The 15,571-nt window shown below is 38.6% G+C and overlaps 1 protein-coding gene across 2 annotated transcripts in view; it reads left to right on the top strand.

The window, feature by feature from the left end:
* The first annotated feature begins 352 nt into the window (after positions 1-352).
* The window catches only part of LOC145486784 (uncharacterized), an 81,043-nt gene continuing 65,824 nt past the window's right edge, over positions 353-15,571 (top strand). Inside the window, exons 1-11 of one of the 2 annotated variants that reach the window (XM_081465494.1) lie at positions 353-540; positions 5,037-5,168; positions 6,159-6,193; positions 8,757-8,795; positions 10,342-10,395; positions 11,524-11,667; positions 12,485-12,556; positions 13,198-13,242; positions 13,345-13,398; positions 14,185-14,238; positions 15,051-15,104. In XM_081465494.1, coding sequence (XP_081321620.1) covers positions 471-540; positions 5,037-5,168; positions 6,159-6,193; positions 8,757-8,795; positions 10,342-10,395; positions 11,524-11,667; positions 12,485-12,556; positions 13,198-13,242; positions 13,345-13,398; positions 14,185-14,238; positions 15,051-15,104 — 753 coding nt within the window. In that variant the 5' untranslated portion in view covers positions 353-470. Of the gene's footprint in view, positions 541-598; positions 1,660-5,036; positions 5,169-6,158; positions 6,194-8,756; positions 8,796-10,341; positions 10,396-11,523; positions 11,668-12,484; positions 12,557-13,197; positions 13,243-13,344; positions 13,399-14,184; positions 14,239-15,050; positions 15,105-15,571 lie in introns of those variants that run through there. The other variant, XM_081465495.1, reaches the window with a different exon arrangement.

Consider the following 15,571-nt stretch of genomic DNA (forward strand, 5'->3'; position numbering starts at 1 on the left):
CCTACGTTATGATAACCTACCCAACTATCATCAAACTTGGCGCCTAGAATTGAACAGTTGAAACAGGCCAGATCCAGTATCCCAGAATCTATTAGCGACGTTATACCAAATCAATAAATGTTAACTGCGAATCAAGAAGGTACCTGAAGTCTTTCGACTAACTGTAGCTCTTTGATTCAGTGTTCGCACTGAAGAATGAAGTGGATTTTGAAAGCGTTACCTTGTCTAGACAATTCTGAAACCACACGCACAGTAGGCTGTGAGTGGAAGATTGCTTATCATATTTCGTCAAGTTAAAAGCTTTATTCATTGGTCGAACAATGGACATTCGATATACGCTTCCCATCAGAACTGCCTTTACACGCGCACCGAAGACAAATTTCTGGTCGCTCACAAGGTAAGGTCCAATCACTGGTGTGTTAGTGCTGTAAGCATTTTGCACAGTGCCGGACCTTTTAAAGCGTTCAAACATGGCCCGTACCCGCACGTTAGTCATTTTGCCGTTATTGCTGTTGTTTGCGAGTCTCGCACTGTCTCAGAGTAAGTACGCTTCAAATTATTTAACAATAATCAATTCATTGTGTAAGGCGTCGACTAGATCATTCGCTCTACCTCGTCTCTTCTTCGTATTTTGCTCTTTTGTGCTAGTATAAAGATGTTAGATCTGAAGCAATCTTCAAGAATGACTTGTTGTTGCTTGGATGTTAGATTTTGCGTGGTATCTATCCAAAAATAGGTTTGGGATTGTCCAAGACTGAGTTGAGCGTAGGTCCACTGGTTTTGCAAAGGTTATACGTCGGCAATTTCTAGTTCCTAATGGGACCAAGATATTTTGTTCAAGGTTTGAGTATTACTATTCGGGGAATTTAAATATTTACTAATTTTGCAGATTATTGGGGTAGTTACCAATGTGAAAACATTTCTGTAAATCTCCAAATATCTAGCAGGTAATACGCACGCAAACAGCCGTCGCTGCGTCGACACAGAGCACAGGGACTGTTTGACATAATAAACGGTTGCTCCTCTCCGGGTAAGGGCGATTTTAGTAAACAAAGCCTTGTCTCCAAAAGAATCGTCAAGAAAGGCAAAGTAGGAATGTTTGGAAGAGCTCATTTTTTATTTTCCACTAACAAAAAGAGCATTCGTGACTACAACAATACGTCTTTGTGACTTGTCAGCCCTTCACTATTCACACTGTCTATTGTAAAAAGATCATAGGCTAAAATTCTTATTCAGATGACTTTTTCGGCTTGAAATGGCAAAGCTAAAATACTCTCAAGCTTTGAATGTTCGAAAGACCAGAGATCTTCAAGGTTTGTTTCATTTTGAAGGATTTCTTGTTAGACATACCAGGAATGCTTTCGGATCTGGGTTTGCTGTCACGACAGATACAGCGTGACAAAACAACAGGGTATTCATTCGCCGACGTTACTTGAACCCTTTTCGAAGGAAACGAATGCTTCTTTCGTTACCCGTTCAGTTTTAGAGAACGGAGTATGTATATGGAATTGCTGTTTTAGTGGTTTGAAATTTATGTCAAGAATAATAGTATAATGTTAGGTTTTCGCACATGAATGCTTGTGAAGACGAAAAATCTTCGAGGAGGAACTGCGACCTTTTGATCACCAGTGAAAGAATGTTTGTTGTAGAATCAGCCGGGTAAGATTTTGTTATAAGAAAGTAATTCTTGTTTTTCGATACTGCTACGTTTATGGTTACCATTTCGAAGTAGTCAAGACATTTTATTAGCAAATTCTAAGTCGCGAGTTTTTCACGCAGACGAGTCACATGCACAGGAACCATTATCATCTCTTCAGCTTTCTTCATGGAGGCGGCAACATCAAACCCAGAAACCTTGTTGCGTGAAAAAACTTTTTAGCTCAAACGGAATTTCATGTTGGGGAACCAGTGCGCTGTATCTTATGTTAATTAACGTAAGCTTACTTCTCAAAGTTCGTGGGGCCGTTGAAAAGTTTGAAAGCCGGTTGCGCAGAAGTCGATTAGCCCCTCAACGGCCGGTAGGCAGGGTACATATTAGGCTTACCTAATTGTCAACTCTGTATAATTTTACCGACCAAACGTTATTTCGACTTCGTTCAGTTCAGCTAAATCTTTAAGTTACGAACTGGACGCTTTGGGAAGATAATTTTGGAAAATAACTTGAGTCGGAAAAATGATGGCGACTCGGGTACATTTTAAGCTTACCCATAACTCCGGTAGCGCATCAAGACTCTCACAACGCAATTGAAAACGTGCAAAAAAGTTCTAACATCCTCAAACCTGGTATGCACAATACCGTTAGCACAGGGACAAAGATTGCAAAAATATGACTTTCCTTGTACTTTATGGGCTGTGTGAGGTGAAATGTAGAGCCGCCATATTTTTTTCGTACGGAGGATTACTGAGTAGTTCGATCAATTCGGAGCCATTTTGTAATTTGTGAGAAGCAAGTGGTTGGTTTTTAAATTGTAGTTTTTTTGCAAGACACCAGCTGAAAACGAAATATAAGTTTTAAATAACAAACCAATGACATAAATTACTGAGTCTGACAGAATTGTTGGTTTTCACATGACGTCACTAAAATTCGAACTACAGAACTATTGTTCTTCCTGGATTTAACTTAAATGATGTATAAGAGCAGCTGGAAACTAATATTCATACAAATTTTCGCTCCGAATGGGTTCTTGGTTTTGTGGTACACTGCGCTTGAATTTCTAAGCTTTTGCGTGACGCGGCATTTACTGGACTGCCTAGAGAGCTGTCATTATGGTTAAAAAAAGTGACTTATTTCGGGGAACTTCACTATCTGAACAGTTCATGTCTTAGGAAAAGTATTATTTTAATGTTTTAGATTTCCTCAAGGGATAAATTCATGCTTTTGTAGCAAAACTCAGTGACAGATGTTTCTGCTGGTTTCCGGCCGCCATGTTGGTGCCCATACAGATGGGCACCAGCATGGCGTCTCCATACAAATCTCTATAAATTTGGGTAAAAAATTTCTCTGCATATCTCGCATAAGATAAATTGCTGTGACCAGAGTTTTGGCGAGATTTACCTTCTTTCATTTTCCAGATTCTGGACTTTATCTATTGACCGGTTTTGATTTTGATTTTGATCTATTTTGAATTGCGTGACACTGAAAACCAGCTATATCGAGATCTAACACAGGATTTGAATATTAAAGTGTGTGAGTACATAAAGCGATCCAAAGCAAACAAACAAAACCCTACTACCTTTATGCTTTACTCACATGGAAGACACAGTTCGAAGATGCGTACAGAATCAAAGACTTAATTCGATGACTATATCCACAGCTTATGATGAGAACGATAACTAAGCGATGGTATATAAACTTGAGCTTGTATAACAGTAAATGCTTGTATCTCGACGTTACTTGCACCTTACTTGACCTCGTACGAAGAGATCCCAGGGGGAGGAACTGCCATATATAGGCTATATAGGTATGTGCTGCTGTGAAGGGTATGGTTTTCAAGCAGTTTACTCTAGGATAGGGTATATAAATCAGAGCGTTTGGGTCTAGAATAGGGTATCATTTTTCCAAAACTGACGATTTGGTTGAAGATTTTGTCTAGACTAAGGAAACCAGGAATTGCCACTCAAAAATATAAAAAAATCAAATCGGCAAGTTTAAATTTACGCAAATTAGCTGCAATAGTGTCGATAGATGGGGGGATTTGGGAAGTTTACTCTAGTATAGGGTAGCAAAATTCAGTTGACCTAGCTCTGGTATAGGCTAAGGATTCCAGGGTCCCAGCAGCACATCCCCACCCAGAAATTCCCAGAATACCTCCTCGGGGTAGAGATATACGATAACTGGTTGGTTTGTATGATGCAACTTGTACGGTTTCGAAAAGTTTGTGTCCTCTGATAATGGCTGTGAAACACGATAAACCGTAGAGAAACTATGCAGGGCTTCTGAAAAGTGGCGGAAAAAAATAAAATTTCGCAGTATTTTCAGAGATGAATTCGCAGAAATATGACCGATTTTGCGGGAAATTCATGGGAATTTTTGGGGCAAATTTCACTGAAAAACTATTGGTAAAAAACAGCCGATTTTGTGGGAATTTTCTGGGCAAGTTTTGCTGGAAAGCGATCCGCTTTGCACTGATTTGATGAATGGTTTTAACTAAAAAAGATGGCAATTTGGCCATTTTTTTTTTTTGGCAAACGATGAGTGTTAGCCTATGCAATAACAACAGCAACAGAAACACCGACTACTTACAAGTGTTGCCTTTGTAAAACCGACAATTTTGCAAGAAAATATGAGCAAGTCATTTGGACTATCATACGTGTTTGTATTTGTTTGACCATGAGGGTTGTTTTAAGGACGGTGCCTACTAAATACAAAGGTTTTTGCGCCCAGTTGGGATCATGCGGAAAAAGTAGATCTTTGTAAGGGCTATTGGCACCCACAAAGAAAAATGGAGGTAGCCACACATTTTTTCGAGATAATTAGCCTTGAATCTTAGCAAAAATGCTTACATCAGCATTTTTCTAGAAAAGAAGGAAAGGATATTTCTGCACAAATGCACGTGAGAATGAGTTGACCTCAAAAGCCACACTGTAAAACCACACGACCCCCCAGCAGACCCCACACCACTGCGCATGTCCAAAACAGGGGAAGGCTGCTGACCAGCATTGTTTCGCATTTAACTTAGCTTAAATTACATTTAACCACATTAATTATTCTATATATAATGTATGGTTATCCAACCAAGAGAGGAACATACATGTATTATTCAGTTAAACTGTATAAAGTTAATGTGACATGACCTTAAAACCGTCCTATCAATGCTCAGATCAGGCTAGCTTGCTGGTTTAAACCAATGCCACATTTTGTGAATTTTGTTACATTTATCCAACCCTCCTTTTTGAGGTCATTTTTGGTCCCAATCACAAAGAAATTTACCACACTGCTCCTTATTTAATTAGGAACACTGTCTGGGTTCAAGTGTAAATATGCTTACAACAGGTTTAGACACATACATAAAGCGAGTTTTAAAATCTGTTTCCAGGACCAGGCACATGTCCAGATTTTGGATCAGATTTTGAATGTCCAGCGGAAGCTGAAAACTTTTGTACCGATGACAGTAACTGTGTAGAGGGGCTGAAATGTTGTGATACTGGCTGTGAAATGGATTGTGTAGGTAAGTTAAGAATTTTAGGTTGTACTAAAGAGTTATTAACAATTAACTGTGCATGCATTTTGTTACAAGCAAGTCAAAATGGTGCTAAAAAGTCTAATGAATTCTCTTTAGTTTGCTCGTGAATGCACAACTTACTCCAAGTCAAGATGATGAACATTGTAAGCTTTAAGTGACTATGTTGAAGGGAGACTCGCGGTTACTGTGAAGCAAGTCCAGTTTGACTGACCAAACCTAAAGCAAGTCCTGTTTGACAGACCAAACCTAAAGAAAGTCCTGTTTGACTGAACAAACCTAAACCAAGTCTTGTTTGACTGACCAAACCTAAAGCAAGTCCTGTTTGACTGACCAAACCTAACGCAAGTCCTGTTTGACTGACCAAACCTAAAGCAAGTCCTGTTTGACTGACCAAACCTAAAGCAAGTCCTGTTTGACTGACCAAACCTAAAGCAAGTCCTGTTTGACAGACCAAACCTAAAGCAAGTCCTGTTTGACAGACCAAACCTAAAGAAAGTCTTGTTTGACTGACCAAACCTAAAGCAAGTCCTGTTTGACTGACCAAACCTAACGCAAGTCCTGTTTGACTGACCAAACCTAAAGCAAGTCCTGTTTGACTGACCAAACCTAAAGCAAGTCCTGTTTGACTGACCAAACCTAAACCAAGTCCTGTTTGACTGACCAAACCTAAACCTAAGTCCAATCAGACTGACAAAACCTGTAGTGGATCATAAAAAGGAACCCAAAATAATTACTAATAGGTGATTCCTTCTTCACATTATGGTTTACGTGGAAACACAAAGAAACAAATTTGTCGAATTTGTTGCCTCAAAAAGTTATTGTGTCACTTAATGAATTTGACAGAGACGCTTTGTATTTGAAAATGGTTAGTTACAAAGTGGTCACTTATAGGAAGTAGTCCCTTACAAGAGTGGTTATTAGAGAGAGTTGACTGCTATGTAAAATTGTTTGTTTGGTTTCCTTATTCACATATAGAACCTGACGCACCTCAGGAGCCACCTCCCCAAAGGGTGAGTTTTTAATTTTACGATGACTGAATCTCCTCAGACGTGTGTGATCAGCATTCAACTCTGATTGCTTTTGAAGTTAGGGAGATGTGCCCTTTGTGCAATGCACATATATAATGAACATTGTCATTGAGTAACAAATAGTGTATTAATCTGGCATGCCACCGATAACTAAGCCTGTGTTTTCACGAGAGATGTTTACCTTGGTTTTGTTTTAACTTTAATGAGGTGAAATTTTTAAACGTGGAAACAGTAGCAAACCTCGGTAAATGGTGGCAAAATCAAAAGTAAGCCAACCTTGGTTTGTCGACAGTTGAACGCCTCATCAGGTATGGTTTAGCTTAGTAACCGATGGTAACCAAGGAAAAGCAGACGTTGGGATATCTTGGCAGCAAGTGTTCACGCATTCAGTGCGTAAAGAAGAGAAAAATTGACAAAGATTCCTCCTAATGTAAGAAGGTTTCAAGTCAATGGGCAAAAAAGCTAAATAAACTCATGTTTAGGCAAAGAAATCCCGGACTGCTGTTTCCTGTTCTTCATCAAGTGCTGTAAGTGTTTCCTCTTTGTTAGAAGCTCAGTAGCTTAGTAGCAGTGTACAGGCAGGTGCAAATAGAAGACGAACTAGCACAAATATATATAGAGAAAGAAAAAATCATAATTGTGGTCTATGGCGAAGAAAAGCAAATGTTAAAATTTAGGCGGCCCCAAATAAGAAGAAGTATCAGTAAACATTAACGTAGCCTGGGCTCCATGGCAGATGCCGTTTCAGGTTTTTTTGTGTGAAGAGACCCAGCGAGATATCAAAATTTTCTTTCCGCTATTCATCTACAAAGCTTAACATTAAAGGAGAGTTTGGCTTGACATCACTGCAAGCAAACTGACAACGACCTGTGTTCGGCATTGGAGTGAAGTCAGAAATTTTATAATTTTCCAATAGTTTCTGTGCAACTTTGCAGCACTTGCTTTCCGAGAAAACGTCAAACCGTCCATTGTATGCGGCCTACTTTAGTTAATTAGCTCCGTGTAAACAGCTTCTCTAATAACTGCAGTTTAGTTACGAAACCTCGGTAAGCAGTAACCGTAGTAAACCTCTCTCATGAAAACACGGCATTAATTATCTAAAAAAGGGGTGGATTTTGTCTGTGGACTGATCTCTGTCAATGATTTTGAAACAGTTTGAGTTTTAGCAGCTGTTGCTGTCTGTCCTACCATGCAGCTCATCATCACCAATGTTGAGATCTGAATCATCAAGCAAATCGTCACCGTTGTCACTAAATAGAATGCAGAGGTGATGTGCACGCTGGACATGCTTGGCGACTATTTTCATGTTTCTCTCTCTCATTCCCATCTGTAAAGCTTGGAACCTTTTCTTGAGAATGCCATATGCCCTTTCAACATGTTTTCTTATGTGCCTTATTAAACCTGAGGTGAGCTCCTTCTACATTTCCTCTGAAATGGGGGTTCAACCACTTGTTGCAGGTTTAGGCAGAGTCACTTAGAATAAGTGCTTCTGAAAATGGTCTATGCCCCTGTGGCCCAAAGGTGGTCCACAGAGTGCTTTCTTTAATCACTCGTGAATCATGCCATCTTCCAGGGCATTGACTGCTACAGAAGTAGATGGTGTAATCGGGGTGTGCTACCATGGTGACATTCAGAGATTTAGGATAATGACGGTTGACGTAGGCCTCTTCATTATTATGAGGTGGGCTCAGAGGGATATGAGTTCCATCAATGCATCCTGCGACAAGGGGAAAGCCTGCTATACCTCTGAATTTAGCCGCGATATTTAGAGGCTGGTGTGGCCATCTTATATGAACTCTTAACTAAAGCTTAGCATTGCAGGGACAACGTGATGCATGATAAGCCATACTGCTGATATGGAGATACCATGACGAGTGCATTACATGATAGAGGAAATTTGTACCAAGGGAGTGGAGAAATACTTCCTGTCTTGGCATCGTCTCGTTCTATGTTTCAAATGTGGGCTTATTAATTAAATTTTCTTTTCCCCATTGATTTATAGGGGGTCAGTAAGAGGGTCAGTAGGGTGTCAGTAGGGGGGTCAGTAGGGGGTCAGTAAGGCATCAGTAGGGGGTGAGTAGGGGGTCTGCTGACCAGCGGTCAGTGTTTTGTTGAAAGCCCTCCAAACTTGTTAACGAGTAAATATATTGTCTCAATTAAATGCCTCTTGTACTTATTTTAAATTCAGCTTTGTTGATCCAGTGCTTATTTGACTTTTGTAGTTCATTCGATCCTGGAGTTAATTAGTCTTTTTTTTCATTACATTTATGAGCTAATTATAAGTTTATTATACATCAATATACAAATAAATTGAGGGTCTTATTTACGTATGTATCACAAGACCTGGCATTTATTCGGGACCCAGCTTTTAATCAAGAAAATATAGTTATGTAATAGTTGATTGTTATCCTGGAGGTGCTGATTTTGAGCATGTTTCAGTTTTAGTAGCCTGGAGAAAAATTTAAAGAATTCTCTTGTATATTAACAAACTATAATTAGTTTAATGCAAATCTGTAAATAGAATTTCATTTTCTTGGAATGATAGGTTGGCCCCCCAGGAGAACCTGGACCACAAGGAGACAAGGTGTGTATATATGCATGGCTAATGATATGTCTTTGTATATATTTGGCATGTACCAGCAAAACCAGAAAGAATGAAATGGAACGACTGAGGCAGAAATGAAGCCACTGACTGACACATTTGAAACAAAAGCCCCAAAACAACCACACTGGCCAAAACAAGCAAAACAAGCTCTGTGTGTGCAACATACAAGTTGTACAGTACCGATCAGAAGAAAACTAACAGGGAACACGTTTGCGAACGGGAATGGAACGGATACAGAACAGGTACAGAACGGATACAGAACGAATACAGAACGGATACAGAACGGATACCGAATGGAAATGGAGCAGATACGGAACGGATGCGGAACGGATACAGAACGGATACGGAATGGATACAGAACGGGAATGGGAACGCGTGTGGAACGGAAACAGAACGCGTTCGGTCAAGCATTCCCTGTTAGGTTTCTTCTGATCGGTACTGTATACATGTAAAGTTCCTACCCTTTTTTAAAATCAAGATTGGCCTTTTTTCTGGGCTGGGTAATTTTTAGGTGACCATGTTTCTCGTATAGACGACTTGGAATAAACCCAGGGATTCACCAAATAATCTCAAATTCGTCCACAAATAAATCCATGCCTTTGACAATAAAATTGATGACACATTCTTTAGTAGAGAAGATTTATCTTGGCATGTTACAAAAGTTTATATGACAAAGATGAAGAGGGCAACTTTGTCTCAAACTTTCTGTTTAAGCTGGAACCACATTTATTAGGTCATTGTTTAAGTGCAACATTTTCATTTCTTAATGGTAAATATATGCGTAGGAAATGAGACCTGGGAGGTCAGACGATCACCTCAGTCCATAAAGTCAAAACCTCAGTACTAGGTGATTGTCATTAAAGGTTATTCCAATCAAGGTGTTGAAGCCCTTGCCACATATGATAGCAAAACTGTCAACTTATAATGTTACGAGTTTGTTTATGCACACCATTGGTAGAACCATACATAAGATAAAGCGAGGTGTGGTACGATGAGGTGCGATGCAGTGTGTCAATGCATCGGTGCGATAACAAAAACTAGAAAAGCTAAGGCTAGTGTTTTAAAAGTGGGCACAATGTCCTAACTAAAATGATATGAATACAGAAAACAAATGACTCAAAGTATATTTAAAACTTACATCTGTGTCCTTGAAACATTGCAAACGCCTCATAGAGATTACAAAGTCCATGAAGCTGTATTAAACATATAAACTGTAAAATGTATAATGAAAAATTGTTTACGAAAATTTGTGCAAAAAGCTAGTGTGGTCATCCAGGCTCTTCAGGCTAGGCCTAGACTGTACCACCGCAATGTCTCTCAGAAAATAAATTTATGCAGGTCATGCACGATTCTGCAGTAACAAGTTACAGAAACTAGAGACACAAATTTAGTCCACGAGTGACAACATGTCCCCCATTTTGGCACACTTATATTGGATCTGTTTTCACAAAACTATGATGTCCTTTGATAAATTCCATTTTTCTCTCATGTGTTATTGACCTATTTGGTAATTGGATGTTTGCAGGGTGAGCCTGGCCCTCCAGGTGTAGTGGGATTAGTCGGAAACCGTGGAGAGCCAGTAAGTAAAAATAGTGTCTACTTTGTACACCCAGAGTACATGTAAATGTGACATATTCATTCAGGAAACAGGATATCTATACTCCTCCTCCTGCCCAGAGGAGTTTTTTGCTCTTGGTCTCAGCAGCCCTCTGGAATGTTCCTGTTAGCTTTTTGGCAGCCATATAAATTTTATATTTTGTCATACCTATAAGTGGCATACCAAAATGATAATGCAAAGACGTGCAAGTTCTGTAATTTTGTGAATTTAATGTTATTGTTTTTCCATTAAGTTGAATTGGTTGCAATGAACTCTGTATAGTTAAGATCTGTGCTGACACTGCTATTTATTTTTTCATTGTCTGTTATCCAACATGTTTGATCTCTGAATTGCTGATGTCATTTATGCAAGCAAAATGTGATTTGTTATTTTGGTTCACAAAAAATGATCTTAAGCAATATGCATGACAGATTACTCCATTATTAAGATGGTGTGACAATTTTTGGAACACTCATTTAAGTGCTGTGGCATAAGTGCAAACATTTACTGAAAATGTACTCATGAATGAATAAAATGAAATGTGTAGTTCCAGAAAATATCCATACCTCCCCCACAGTCGTAAAGAACCCCCACCCCCACCCCCCCCAGGAAATTCAATTCCCTTCTGTGGGAGGAGTATGGATATTTTCTGGTACTGCACAATACTATTTAAAACAGCTCACTTTAGTTCATTTCTCTAAGTGACCCTGAGATTAAACTCTCAAGCATTCTCCAGAAAGTTAATGTCAAACCTCGTAAGAATGCTTAAGTGTTAAATAAGTGTGTGCTTAAGTGTTTTTATAACTAACATGAAATGTCTGTTTCAATTGAAATATCGATAACTTCAAGTTCAATTTTCTCTTGTGGGGTCAGCTTGAGAGCTACAGTCTCGATAAGGTCTTCTTAATTGTATTCAGAATACTACCACACCATGAGGTTTTTTTTGGTAACTTAGTTTTTGCCATTATTGCTCGAATGTTCTGTGGAAATCATCTTGAACTTTCCTAATCATGAGCTCTTTTAAAAGAACTTCAGTGAAGGATTTTCAAAGAATAAAGGTACATTTTCTGCTGTGTGCATCACGTGTAGCTCTTTGTTGTCCCTTTGTAGGGTACTCCTGGAAACAATGGTGCACAGGGAGCAGCAGGACTTCCCGGTCCGCCAGGGCCTCCTGGACCCCCTGGGGATATTATTGCAGTACCAACTGGTGACCCTGGACCCGATGGTGGACCAGATCCTCTTGAGATTGGAAGGGTAAGAAACTGCTTTTTTGTAATATATAATGTGGCTAAATATAATTAGGCGAGGTTAATGTCAAGGCAATGCTGTTCAGCAGGGTACCCCCTACTTGGCTCAGATGTGACCTTTGAGCCCTTTGTCAGGGGCACCTTGTGGTTAATGCAAATGCATTCACACTTTTTTGCTTGCAGGCCTTTGAGTATATGTAGGTGTTTCCTTAAGGGCCAGGCTAATTGGGTCATGCCCAATTGCTGCCTGGCTTCACCAAACTTTTTTAAGGTGCTGGCTCTCAGACTCAATTCGTTGATGATTTTTATGTACAGTATAGTTACCTATTCAAAAGTTCAAATTTTCATTAGTTGGGATTGGAGTAAATGGACACTGATCTTTCCATGCAGTTCTTCCCCTGAGTTGACATCAGAGATTAAAGCAGAAAATGTCCACGCTGTTAATATTGCTCTACAGAAATTATCTATCCCAACTCTCCTGGATCATCTGATTGACTGAATCCTCCAGTCTCCTGTATGATCAACATGGACATTTATTCATAGTACATTTACCTGCTTCTCTCCCTTTCCACACCTTTAGTTTGAACTTCTCTTACAGTCAAGTCGCAACAACATGAAGGAGTCAGCGGGTCAGCAAAAGAAAGTGGGAGTGGTCACTGTACAAAAATTTGGGTCCATTCCATGGTTTGGTGGTTTTTGTAGTAACCTGAGAACAACGTGTTTCATGTCTTTCATCCCTCAACTAGTGGGCAGCGATATAATTAAAACCTAATTATGTTCAGGTGTTACTTTATTTCCTTACAACATTTTCCCCTCCTATTTAGCTTGTACGACCTAGTGACTCTAAAGGTCCAGCAAGTGCAGTAAGAGAGGTTATGGGAGAGAAAGGTGATGCTGTAAGTGATCAACATCTTTTTTACTCCTAATTTTGTCAGTTATTGTCAAGCACTTCAGGTGACAAGAATAAAGAAAATCATCAGCATAAGTTATTGTAGATGTCAGTTTAGGTGAGAATTTAATTTAATTTATTGATTTGAATCTTCGAGTTTGTTGGTGTGCAGCTTTTACTACCATTTAAATATTGGTATTAGCATCTGGATGTAAGAAAAAAGTCTCTAGGAGAATATGAGGTTAGCTTGGTGATTGAGTTTTTATTGAATTTTTGTGTCTATTTTAGTAATATTTAAAAACCATATGATTGTAAATTTATGATGTAAATTGTACTTCATCATATGATGGAAAGTTGTAATTTTTGTTATTATAGTTATATTTATTATTATTTGCGGTAGCAGCGCTGAGGATATGGAATCAACTGCATTTAGAAGTTAGGAACGGGGCGGATGCTAATTGGTTTAAGCAGCTGTATTTGTATAAAAGACATATTGTTTTAAGTTAGCTTTTATTGATATCAGGTTAGCTTTGTTCTTGAATTTTTATTTGCATTTATTTTTATATTTAAATGCTTAATATTATTTAATATATTATTATTTATTATTATATAATATATTATTTATACATTCTATTTTGGTTGCAACAGGGACCACCTGGACAGGCTGGAATACCAGGACCCAGAGGACCAGATGTAGGAATAACATTTTTGCTTTGTTTTGTGCTTGTTGAACATGTGATTTGTAATTGGCTGTGCATTGAGAATATATTTAATTGAAGTCATGTTAACTTGCAGGGATCGCAAGGAGAACCGGGTGAAGCAGGTCTTGTTGGGGCTGCTGGTGCACCGGTAAGCTCTGAATTTCATTTTAAAATAGACTTTCTATGATAACTGCAGAAATTCTTGTGTGCTCATTGGTTAATTTTCATTGTCAATAAGTGGACAGGCACATGAATTTATAATTTATGTGATACGTCAATGAGCGAGAGCGGACAATTTGTCAATTTGTTATCGTAAAAAAAAAAAAATTGATATCAGTTTATCATGCTTCTGTCCTGTTACTGACAATGAATTTTGTCACAACATTGTCAAAGTAGTCTGCGGATCCACTCAGCTATCACCTTGTGGATCCACAGCTACTTTGACAATGTTATGGCAAAATTCATTGTCAATAACAGGACAGGTGCATGAAAAACCGACGTCAATTTGTTAAATTGCTGATCTCATTATTTAGTTCTCTAGATTAACAAACTTAAGAATGGCCGTTGTTAAGGACTATGTGTATAAAGTGATGGCTGTGTGATCCATCCTGTACTGCTCTCATTCAAGGAATGGCTATAAATTTCTATCCTTTTTTTTTGGAATTGAAATTTATGGCAAAGATACCCTCTGGTTTTGGGTTCAAGCGACCTCCGTTTTTGCCCTGCATGATAGAGATCTGATGAAAGCTTAACAATCATCGAGAAATGTGAGCTTTTAACTGACACAGCACAACAATTCCTTTGGAAACTGAATAAATTTGCTCTTTGGTTGGCCTCTTGCCTCTTCCAAATATTCTAGAATTCCAGGAATGGTTGTGTCAATTAAAGGATAATTTCTGATATGTTTCGATAAAGTTTATTTTTTGATCTGCAGGGTATTCGAGGTGCAAATGGCCCCCCTGGTGAAGCAGGGTCAGACGGCAATGATGTAAGCATGCACTACATAAATTATCTTCTATTATACTGGCATGAGAACTGGTTAAACACCCAGGATTGTGAATTATTAGATCTTAACTTTTTTCCCTTGACATCCCTGAACTTCAGTACTGAAACTAAGCACGAGTTGGCTGGTGAATGATCACAACCGCTCAAACAATTTCTAGGTACAGTTGTACACTGATATTTCTTTCATGAAGCTGGGGGTGGGGCACTTTTGCCTCCTCCCTTGTGTATCTCCAAGAATATTCACCCTACTTCTAAATGAAATGATACAATTCACCCAATAAATAAAACTTATATGGAGAGTATTAAGCATCAAAACATGTTTACTTAATAAGTGATAATTACATGTCCAGTTTAATTTGTTATCACAGAATGCCACAATTTAAATTATGGATTGGATTTCAAAAGTGTTTCAAACTGATTAAAAGAATCATGAACAATATAAGGGAAAAGTAAAGAATTTGGAGTAAACTTGACTTAAATCAAAATTTGAACTGAAATAGCAATTATGCTTAAAAAATAAGGAGTCGGAAAGTCACAAAGACTGATTACTGTAGCTTGAATGCTGTTTATTAGCAAGAATGCCTGCCCCTTACAACTCCAGGTTAATTCAAAATTAAACCAGCTGCTACATTGACATGATTGTGAAGTGACCTTTACAGTTAGATGGTTGAACCCTGGGAAACTTAAAGCAATAATGAACCCTGCCTGTTCACTGAAGTGATAAAGGATTTTGGTCAAAATGGACCTTTGTTTCTTTGAGTATTTTAATCTCACTTTACATTTTGTTGTCACCAGGGTCAACCTGGGCCAACAGGAGATCCTGGTGATCCAGGACCCAGTGGCGAACCGGTAAGTCATTACTGATCATGAGCTGTGGCACCTTGTACCTGTGCCCTAATCATTTAAAGGGACTAGGTCACATTGTGAGATGGCACACTAGTTAATAATATTATTACATGTAAGTCAGGTTACTGTATTTCAGAGCAGCTTTCTGTAATTATCAGACACAAGGAATGCAAAATGAAATGAAGAAAAAAAACCCCACTGTCCTGAAAATCCATTTAGTAATGCCCAGAATGTAGCTTAAGAGCAGATAAAATATACCTCTTTTGCAATGTCTGGATGGGAACCGGCCAGAACAGAAATGGCAGTGGATGCGGGAAACTTGTACTAGTCCTGTTGTGCTGCCAAAGACAAAATGCTTAATATATTGTATTTTGCGTATAGGACGACGCCTTCGATGACTTGAGCTACATAAAAGCTTTTCACAAAACCAATGACATCCTTTAGAGATGGCAGAAATATAAATCTTATCC

This window comes from Orbicella franksi, chromosome 5 (genome assembly GCF_964199315.1).
Source record: "Orbicella franksi chromosome 5, jaOrbFran1.1, whole genome shotgun sequence".
In the NCBI taxonomy this organism is placed as follows: domain Eukaryota; kingdom Metazoa; phylum Cnidaria; class Anthozoa; order Scleractinia; family Merulinidae; genus Orbicella; species Orbicella franksi.